General features: G+C 47.0%; 1 protein-coding gene across 1 annotated transcript; it reads left to right on the plus strand.

The window, feature by feature from the left end:
• The first annotated feature begins 7,604 nt into the window (after positions 1-7,604).
• On the plus strand, positions 7,605-10,383 carry LOC134421039 (tubulin beta-1 chain). Its single transcript, XM_063161412.1, has 4 exons — positions 7,605-7,758; positions 8,401-8,509; positions 8,790-8,900; positions 9,109-10,383. The coding sequence occupies exons 1-4, from the start codon at positions 7,702-7,704 to the stop codon at positions 10,167-10,169; spliced, it is 1,338 nt and encodes a 445-aa protein (XP_063017482.1). The 5' UTR covers positions 7,605-7,701; the 3' UTR covers positions 10,170-10,383.
• Positions 10,384-10,474: the final 91 nt, after the last annotated feature.

Genomic DNA, 10,474 nt, shown 5'->3' on the forward strand with positions numbered 1-10,474 from the left:
ATATTAGATTCTGCCTCACAGTGGGAGGTGCTTTAACTACTGCTTTCTGTTTAATGAATCCTAATATTTTTCTTTGCTATAGTAGCTATGAGGAGGTAAAATCTTCTCAGGAGAAATCGTGTGACTATCCCTTATTATTTGATACACAACTTTTCTCCCAAAGGATGCTATTCTGCTTTTCCTCTCCACATCAAAGCATAATGAAGAAACATGTTTTAGAAATGGTAGCCTGCATGGGAGTTATAGGTTACATTATTCTCCAAGCCTGTTCATTGTAGGGAAGGCACTGTTTTTTGCTTACAAATAATCCCCTTCTCAATCTTCCCATTTGTTTTTTCAGCTGCTTCTACATTTCCACAGAACAAAGCTTGTGACACTTTTGATGCTTTGTGTGCCTGGGGTAATCTGAGTAAGGTTATTTTTTTCCCCTTTTCTTCAGCTGAAAATAAATCTCCACAGAGAAGGAACTGATTTTGTATCAGGCATAAAAAGGAAAAAAATTTTTTTGAGAATTTTTCACCTTCCATTCTAAAATCCATTCATATTAAGCACCTGCCTTTTGATACTTCAGCAATCACCTATCCGGGGCTGTTTGTTTTTATTAAAATGGGAAAGAGCAGACTATTTATTCTCAGATAAGACCCGTTTAAATGGGAGTATCTTTAGCTTGCCTACAAGAAAATTCAAAATCAAAGCATTTGGTCAAAGAAAAGTGCCTCAGGACATGATGCATTTTGGAAAACGACATTTCTTGGCCCTGAATCTCCTGGACAGCTGTCCAGCTGGAGCCCTCTGAGCCATGGAAACCAAAGCAGAGGGAGGATGTGGGGTTTGCTGTGAAAGCCTGCTCATCCCCAGACATTCTGTCAGCAAAGGACACAGTGCAGGTGACAACTCCTCTCCCTGGGAAGCTTAACAAGAAATGAACTGTTTCCCTGCTCCTAGCTTCCCTCCTATTTTCAATATTTTACTTGTGAATCTGCCAGAAAGAAAAATTGTGTCTCTTTGAAGTGTGTGTATAAGAAGGCTATCTATTTACAGTATCTAGGTAAAAAAGGAAATAATTTAAGAGTAGGTCATTCCCTCCTCCCCAGTCAAAGTAATTTTTCCCTTACGAGCAGAATTCCACTTGTAAGGGAAGAAATCAAGCTAACTCTGTTAAATTCTTGTTTATTAACATTTGATTCTTCTAGTGTAGAGATTTTCCAACTGGTCTCAATTTATCCATATGTCATCCTTTATAATCAGGTTATTTTTCTCACTAGGCCTCTTTGGAAAGCTTAAGGCATAGGTTTTTGTTGTTTTTTATTTTTTTATTTTTAGTTAGGTTTTTTTTTTTTTTTCATTTCTGGCAAGAATCCCTCTATCTTTGGAAAAAAAAATTTTAAAAAGTTCAGTTTAAGACGAATGTGAAAAACCCACACTTGCTCCAGAGTGGCTGAAGTGAAGTGGCTACCCTGGCAGCAGCTGTGTAGCTGATTCAGTAAAAGGTTCTGTGTTGTTTTGCAGTGAAAAATGTTTTCACATTTTCCATGAATGTAATAGAAAGATATTGCCTGTCTCCATAGTGAATAATTAAATGAGGTTTCAAGCAGAATTCAAATGGTCTCACAACAAGCTTTACAAACACTTAATGAAATTCAAGCACTGACTTCTTATAGCAGCTTCACTGCATCCAGCCTATTGCTGGTCTTATAATTAATAAATTAATTGTGTGGCTCTTTTTTTTTGAAATTTCAGCCAAGAAATTTCCAGCTCCACCCTAGCAGGCAGGGATTAGAGATCTTATTGGCATTGAGAAAACTGCCACTTCCATAGGTGGGGCTGATTCGGTATCCTCCAGCTGCCAAAAAAGGATGGTCCTATTCCCCTTGTCCCTCTTCGGGTGTTACCTCTGTGTCATTTCCTCTACCAGCTTCAGGGCATGTCTGACCTTTTCACGAGTCTTTTCCTTAGCTCCGCAGTTAAGGACAGAAAATTGAGGGGATGGAAGAAAGTTTTTCTTCAATTAGGTGGTGTGCCAGAGGGAGAACATGTGCAAAGAAGGAGGGAAACGTGGGCAGCTGGAAGCAGGAGAGAGCAAAACAAAGTATTGTTTGTTGATTCAGCCACCTAGTGCAACATCACCCCGAACTCCCCTGCAGAGAACCCGGGCAATTTTAAACAATGTACACTGAAACCCACCACAAACTACTGCATCTCTTAGCAGACCTCACAAGATGTAGTTCACAGTTTGCCCAGTGTCAGTTTGAGTTACTTGTAACTATCAGATTGCAAGACAGCAAGGAGGCTAAGGAACAAAAGAAACAGTAACTAGCAGATCAAAGTCTCTATCTGTACCTAGTTCTCGATGACGTGCAGGAAGTGAACTGCCCTGGAAAACATGAGAGCAGCATTTCATTTCTATTGGTGCTAGATCTTAGGCATCTTTTGACTGGAGGACCCAGTTCATAGGGATATCAGATGTGTTTGATCTACTGAGCAGCCTAAAAAAGGTATATGCAGCCTGGATGGGGGCAGGAGCCATCTGGCTGCTACCCCATCACATCTGGTGTGCCAAGAGGAAATAATGAGAGGCTGCATTGTTTTGCTTTTCTTCTCAGTAAATCGCTGCCTGATGATGATCACCACATTTTCCCCTTTTGGAATTGTTTTGTGACATGTGATCATGTTTATTATGGTAACTTTGGAAGCCAGAGAAGCAGGGTTCTGTTTGCTATGTCCTGTAGAAGCACATGCACAGAAATGCCTGAGTCTCAGAGGATATAATCTAAATTCACAAAAGGAACCATATGGTATGGAAGAAATATTAGATTCACTGAGAAGCTGTTCTCCCCTCTAAAGGTGCATGGGTTATTTCAGAATTGACTGTGTCCCGAATTGCTCTGTAATGTGATTTTCGCTCACATGCTTATCCTCTCTCCTCTTTTGTTCTTTGCCAAACACACAGACCCTCAGGTATAATAAACAAAAGTTCAGAGGACTCTACAATGAAGCTGCATTTGTTCATTCATAAAAACATGCTCAGCATTGCTATATCTAACACATTGAGTTAAATGCCTACAGTGAGTTGTAATATTGAAATAAAAATAGATTTCCCTTTTAGATATTTTATTACTAGCATTAAAATCACGTTCACAATAATTTCATCTTCTTGCTGGCAGAATATTCTTTTATCTTAATGCATATTGCAAATGATTAAGCATTGTGTTCCAAAGGTGGCCTCATACAGTCCTCATCAGTGGGAACGTCATAGTTACCAGGTAGAAAGCAAACAATAAGGTAACAAACAGAGCCTGCTCATTTGAGTACCAACAGAAAGCCTCAAAAAGCCATGTATTCTCTGATAGACGTAGCTGAGCAACACATGACATCAGCCAACACAAATGACTGAGACTAAAGCTGTGGGCAGACATTTTGTGTGCTTGAGAAGCTTTCCTATGTGTATGCTCATGATTCTTTCTCAAACAATGGGAAATCACAGACAGACATGAAAAGGTTGTGGGATCCCTGTTGCCTCCCTTGAGCATCCATCGCCAGGCTCCTTGTTGCCTTGGAAACTGGGTAGGCAGGGCTTGATGCAGGCAGGGAGGAGGCTGTGGCAGAGTTTCGGCTGCCGAGGGGTCCAAGGGTGTTCCTGAGCACATGCCCTGCCTTTGTATGAACAGGAGAATTTTGGCTTTCATTTGCAATTCTGACAACTTAGAATTTATAGAGCTATATTTTAAAAAACCAAAACAATAGGGAACTCCCATATCTAAGTATCCTTGATGGCTAAGATTTGTTAAAGTGTTTGCCATAATGAAACGCTGTGAATTGACATTCAAGTAGTTGACATTTAGTTCGGTTCACTGTGTGTTCCTGGATGTTCAGCATTGTTGAAGATGAAGGAATTTGTACACATAAACATGTACTTCCCTTTAGGTACTCAGAATAAAACCTGGAGCTACACCCTCACCCTGAAAGAAACAGTGGGAATCTACAAAGAGACCAGTACTACAGTATCTAAGAATTAGTTTCCTAATAAAAGAATTCTTAGTGGAATAACTCTAAAGGAGGTCACCATGTGCATGTGGGAAGACGAAATCTCAGGGAGTGTCCAGGTGTCTTCAAGAGAAGAATCATAATGCTTCAAGCCAGGACTTTGTGGATTGCCAGGAATATTCTGGACCCAAAAAGCTCTTCAGTGTTTGTGTGGATCTCTCAGAGATGCAGTTGTGTTGCAGTCCCACCAGTAGTTAGAAGATGTAACTTCCTGCTGCTGCCCAGAAACGTGGGTTATGCCTAGAGCAAGCACACATGTATATGCCTAAGTGGTGTGAAAAATAACAAAGGCTGCCTGTGATTAAGTGTTGCTGAAATATGTCAAAGGAAAATACTGACGACAGCTGGGCTATAAAGAACACAAACTCCTAAAGAATTTGGTGAAAATATCTCAGTGCCAGCACAGTCCTGAATATTTTGTGATTGCAAAAGCCACATGGAATAACACCACACTTAATTCCCTGTGTTGCAAAGCTTAAGCCAATCTCTGCTCATGACATTTCACAGCAGCTGAGGTTTCTGCACTAGGGAAGAAAATGAGCTACAGTTGATAAAGTCAATTCACTGGAGCAAACTGAGAGCTACTTTTGAAAATACAGTCAAAGCACTATTTCAAGGTCACAGCAGCCAAATTCCAGGCAAAGATATGGTAGTTGTTTAGCCACTAGTATTTCCTGCTGTTGATGGAAAAAAAAAAAAGAGTGAAAGTGGTGACATTGTGCATTGATTTATATTGTATTAAGCACAGCTAACCTGAGTATTATGTAAACTATTCTGATCATTCTGACTTTATTCTTGATAGAGGTAATGATTTCCCACATCAATTATTACCTCACCTTTGCAAAAATCTTCATGTTTTGAAGGTGTTATAATTGCAATATAATGTTATACTGCAGTGAGAAACTGAGATTAATAAACTGTCAGTCTGGTGTTGCTGATCACACATAGCCTGCCCCTCCTTTCTTTCCCTTTCATACAACCACACAATTGTGGAGGTTGGACAGAACCTCTGGGATCATTTAGTCTAGTCCTTTATTTTGCCTGACAAGGTCAGCTAGAACAGGTTAATCAGGGTTGTCCCCACTAGGGTTTTGACTGTCTCCAAGACTGGCACACCACAATCTCTCTGGGCAACATGTACCAGAGCAAAGTGATTTTGGTTTTGTTTTTAGGGTTTTTTTATGTTCAGATTTCTGTATTTCAGTCTGTGTCCACTGATATCATGTGATATCATGTGTTGCTCAGACATGTCCACTGCCTCTCCTCCTGTCACTGCACACCTCTGAGAGGAGCCCGGTTCCATCTTTTTTACTGCTTCCCATCAAGTATTTATACACACTGATAAGAATCCCCTGAGCCCTCTCTAGGAAATCTGGTCCCAGCTCTCAGCCACTGTGTGTGACAGATGCTCCACTTCCTTAACTGCCTTCATGGCCTTTCATTGGACTCATTTCAAATTGGCCATCTCTCTCTTATATTAGGGAGCCCAGAACTGGATGTAAAACTCCAGATGCATCTCACCACAGTTTATCCCCTTCCATGACCTGCTGGTAACAGTCCTCCTTAAACAAGGGTGCTGCTGGACAACCCTTGCTGTTAGGGCACACTGCTCACTCATGTTCAACTTGGTGTCCACCAGGATCTCCAGGCTGGTTTTGGCCTGGAGGAAAGCTCCTTTCCATCTGCGTGGTCCCCAGCATGTACTGGTTCAGTGAGTGGGTTGTTCCTTTCCAGCTACAGGACTTTGCACTTCCCTTTGTTAAACTGCATGAGGTTCCTGTCAGCCATCCATTTCTCCATTTCTCTGGCCTACTGTGGTCACTCTGGCTTGGCAGCACAATCCCCTGGTGTGTCAGACCTTCCTCCCAGTTTTGTATCATCAGCAGACTTGCTGAGGGTGCACTCTCTTGCCATTAAACTCATGAATGAAGCAGTTAAATGGTGTTGGCCAAGGATCAGCCACTGGAGTACAGCACCAGTGCCTGGCTTCAACATGAATTTCATGTTGCTGATGTCAAGCCCTTCAGCTTGGCAGCTCAGCCAGTTTTCACTCCATCTCACTGTCCATTTATCTAGGCCATACCTCATCAACTGGCCTACAGGGATGTCATAGGAGACATTTCAAAAGCCTGCACAAAATAAACAATGTAAACTATGCTGAGCCTGTTGATACTTGGGAAAGTTTTAGAGCTTGCATTACCAGGCTGTCCCCTTGGTGCTTTTATGTTGTTCTTAAGGTGAACTCTCTCCATTATGCTGAACACAAGGCACATTGTTTTGCTTCCTCTTTACCAACCTATTCCTTGCTTCACTGTGGGCTGTCATCTCCCTTCCCTGGTGCTAGAGTAAAGCTGTCCTCAACAGGGTGGCCAGATGGGGAGCAAAGCTACTTTCACTTCTGAAAAAAAATTAGAATTGTGAATCAAGTACTATTTTACAATCAAGTTCAATAGTTTCTGCACAATCAGTTATAGACCCTGCTGAAATTTGTTTCTCTCCTTGGCAGCAGTGCAGATATCATTGTGCATCACAGTTGGCTAGTTGGTTCAATTATATTCTCCTTGTTGTCCTTGAACTGCTCCTCCTTCCTTGGTCATCCACCATGTACTTTTCTCAGTTTTTGTTGTTTTTTTTTTGTTTTGGTTTGGGTTTTTTTTTTTTTTTTTTGTTTTTGGGTTTTGGTGGGGGTTTTTTTGTGGGTTTTTTTTTGTTTGTTTGTTTTGTTTTGTTTTTTTGTTTTTTGTTTTTTGTTTCCTACAAGAGATCAAGCAGAGATGCTACTAGCAGGATTCAAAGTTTTCCAAAATGAGATGCGGCAGGTGTCTGGTAACAAAGAAGACAACTTCACTTTCAAAAAAAAAGACATATTCCATTCCTGTATGTGGTAAACTGCTATCTCTGCTGGACAACTCCCAGAAAAAGCCATTCTTTAGCAGCAGCATAAAATTTTATGCCAGCCCTCTGTGTTCCTGAAATTAGAGCCTCTTGTATACAGGTTTAGCAGCACTACCTAAAACAGAGTTCTCTGCTTGAAACAGGCTGTGGGCTTGAACATCACCACCCAATCTTTGCTTGTTTCAGGTGCCTGAGCTATGGAAAAATTATGCTTGGGCTTCAAACATATTGAAACATGATTAAGCAGGCCTGAGCTAGAAATACAGGCTTGAGGGTACTAATAAAACATAGCAGCACGTGCTTTGCTGCTGTGGCGTAGTAGAGGCGAAGGAAGCAAGGGTACGAGTTCCAACAGGTGTGCAAAGACGAGTTAGGCGGTTTTGTTTTCTTTTTCACTTTTTCACTCCAAGATAAGCCACGTCGTATGCGATCTCGGCCTTTTCCCCGACGGCTGAAGGCGAAGTTCCCCCGGCACGCCAAGGCAGCGGCGCTCAGCATGCGGACGAGCCCGCAGCCTGCCCCTCCCAGAGCGGACCGGACCCGGAGGCGGACCCGGAGGCGGACGCGGAGCCCGAGCGGGGCGCGGGAGACAATGCCGGGCCCGCCCCGCACCCCGCCATTCCCGCCGCACGTCACCGGCGGGGCGGAGCGCGCCGCCCCATTTAAGGGGCAGCGAGGGGCGCGGCCGCCGCAGCTGCGAGTGTGGGAGCGGCGTGGAACGAGGCGGTAACAGCAGCGGGGGCAGCTTCTGACACCGGCACCATGCGTGAGATCGTGCACATCCAGGCCGGGCAGTGCGGCAACCAGATCGGCGCCAAGGTACGGACGGGCGCGGAAGCGGGGCGCTCCCACAGGTCGCACCCGCGGGTGGCGCTTCCCGAAATGAAAAGCGACCCGGGCTTTGCTGAGGCGTCGTGGCTCCTGCCCCTGTGCCGGTCCGTGCCGCTCGGAGCTGCCGCGGGGCCGGGCGGGGCAGGGATATGCCCGCGCTGCCGACCGGCGTGCCCGGCCTGCTCGCGCTGCCTCGCCCTCTGCGGCCACGGCGCCGGCTGCCGAGGGAGGGAACGGGAGTGTTCCAGTGCCACACACTGTCACCGCTGAACGTGCGCGGGTGTTGCCATCTTGTAGTGGCTACAGGGTCTTAAGCCAATGCTAGACAATGGGAGGATGACAAATTGATATAGCCAGAGATGGCTACCCTTTGGATACAAGCTACAAAGGAATTAACTTGCACTTCAGGGCTATGGCTGCTCGTCAGCCTCTTGCTAGTTCAGCTGCTGCGGCCAGCGAAGCCCTTATGCACTGACTCACCTTCCCACCCGGCAGCTGCTCTGCCATGCGAGGGAGTGGTCAGGGCCGCGGAATGCATGGGGTGCAACGAGGGTGTGTGATTGGCACTGGCCAGCTGTTTCCACTGGCACTGGAAATGGCTAATTGCCATTTTTCAAAAATTTCCTTTAGTTCTGGGAGGTCATCAGCGATGAGCACGGCATTGATCCCACGGGCAGCTACCACGGGGACAGTGAGCTGCAGCTGGAGAGGATCAACGTGTACTACAATGAAGCTGCTGGTAAGTGCCTGCTTGCTCAGATGTCCTCAAATAAATGGGGCAGCCATGACAGCTCATTGAGGCTGGAAATATCCCTGAACAAGTGCTGTCATCTGCCAGCGACTCCTCTAAGAGACCTTTGTTCTCAGAAAGGCTCTGATAACACCGTAGTCTTGATTGTGACAGTGTCTCTCCAGAGAAATGCAGGGAGGTGGAAGGGAGCCCAGCAGGGCTCCTGTGACACCGGCTGCCTGCTGCAGGGCTGTAACCCTGCTGCTGCTGCTGCTGGTTCCCCCCACAGGTAACAAGTATGTCCCCCGTGCCATCCTCGTGGACCTGGAACCCGGCACCATGGACTCCGTGCGCTCCGGCCCCTTTGGACAGATCTTCCGTCCTGACAACTTTGTCTTTGGTGAGTGACTGTGGCACGGAGGAGTTCCCAGAACTCCACACACAGAAAAGGCTCAGAGCGAGTATGCAAGTGACCCTGGGGAGCCCGAATCCCCATGGCAGAGTGGGGATGGAGAGAGGGGAGGGGCCCAGAGGGAAGGGGCAGTGGCATCACCTGTGTCTGTCCCCGAGGCGCTGATGTGGCACGTGGCTTGTGGTCTGGCCCGCAGGTCAGAGCGGGGCTGGCAACAACTGGGCCAAGGGGCACTACACGGAAGGCGCCGAGCTGGTGGACTCTGTGCTGGACGTGGTGAGGAAGGAGTCGGAGAGCTGCGACTGCCTCCAGGGCTTCCAGCTGACCCACTCGCTGGGCGGAGGCACGGGCTCCGGCATGGGCACCCTCCTGATCAGCAAGATCCGCGAGGAGTACCCCGACCGCATCATGAACACCTTCAGCGTGATGCCCTCGCCCAAGGTGTCGGACACGGTGGTGGAGCCCTACAACGCCACCCTCTCCGTGCACCAGCTGGTGGAGAACACGGACGAGACCTACTGCATCGACAACGAGGCCCTGTATGACATTTGCTTCCGCACCCTGAAGCTGACCACTCCCACCTACGGGGACCTCAACCACCTGGTGTCGGCCACCATGAGCGGCGTGACCACCTGCCTTCGCTTCCCCGGCCAGCTGAACGCCGACCTGCGCAAGCTGGCCGTCAACATGGTGCCTTTCCCGCGGCTGCACTTCTTCATGCCGGGCTTCGCCCCGCTGACCAGCCGCGGCAGCCAGCAGTACCGCGCCCTGACGGTGCCCGAGCTGACGCAGCAGATGTTCGACTCCAAGAACATGATGGCCGCCTGCGACCCCCGCCACGGCCGCTACCTGACGGTGGCCGCCATCTTCCGGGGCCGCATGTCCATGAAGGAGGTGGACGAGCAGATGCTCAACGTGCAGAACAAGAACAGCAGCTACTTTGTGGAGTGGATCCCCAACAACGTCAAGACGGCCGTCTGCGACATCCCCCCGCGCGGCCTCAAGATGTCGGCCACCTTCATCGGCAACAGCACGGCCATCCAGGAGCTCTTCAAGAGGATCTCGGAGCAGTTCACGGCCATGTTCCGCCGCAAGGCCTTCTTGCACTGGTACACCGGCGAGGGCATGGATGAAATGGAGTTCACGGAGGCCGAGAGCAACATGAACGACCTGGTCTCCGAGTACCAGCAATACCAGGATGCCACTGCTGATGAGCAGGGCGAGTTTGAAGAGGAAGGAGAGGAGGATGAGGCTTAAGCTGCCCGGTATCAAAGGAACTTCTGTAAAGCAGGCATGCATCTGAATGACTTCTGATAGTGGTGGTGAAGCATGTTTTCTAGAAACTATGTACCCAATTATCCTCTCAGCTTTTGTGACTTTGCCAGATTTCTCAGTGTAACAGTTCTGAATCCTAATTCTTACAATGTTTTTTGTCCTTTAATATTAAGAGCACATAAAGGCATGTATTCAAGGTCACGGTTTCTGTCTTTCTTAACACCTCATTTGGACAAAGAACAGCTGTTTAGCCTGGGTGGCAACAAGTAAGTTTACAGAAATCTTGC

This window comes from Melospiza melodia, chromosome 1, assembly GCF_035770615.1.
Source record: "Melospiza melodia melodia isolate bMelMel2 chromosome 1, bMelMel2.pri, whole genome shotgun sequence".
Taxonomy (NCBI): Eukaryota; Metazoa; Chordata; class Aves; order Passeriformes; family Passerellidae; genus Melospiza; species Melospiza melodia.

What these genes read in the sequence shown, in the direction of transcription:
- LOC134421039 (XM_063161412.1), top strand. Translation starts at nt 7,702, where the DNA reads ATGCGTGAGATCGTGCACATCCAGGCCGGGCAGTGCGGCAACCAGATC. An exon ending in GCAACCAGATCGGCGCCAAG is followed by an intron (nt 7,759 to 8,400) that starts GTACGGACGGGC and finishes AATTTCCTTTAG; the next exon opens with TTCTGGGAGGTCATCAGCGA. An exon ending in TCCTGACAACTTTGTCTTTG is followed by an intron (nt 8,901 to 9,108) that starts GTGAGTGACTGT and finishes TCTGGCCCGCAG; the next exon opens with GTCAGAGCGGGGCTGGCAAC.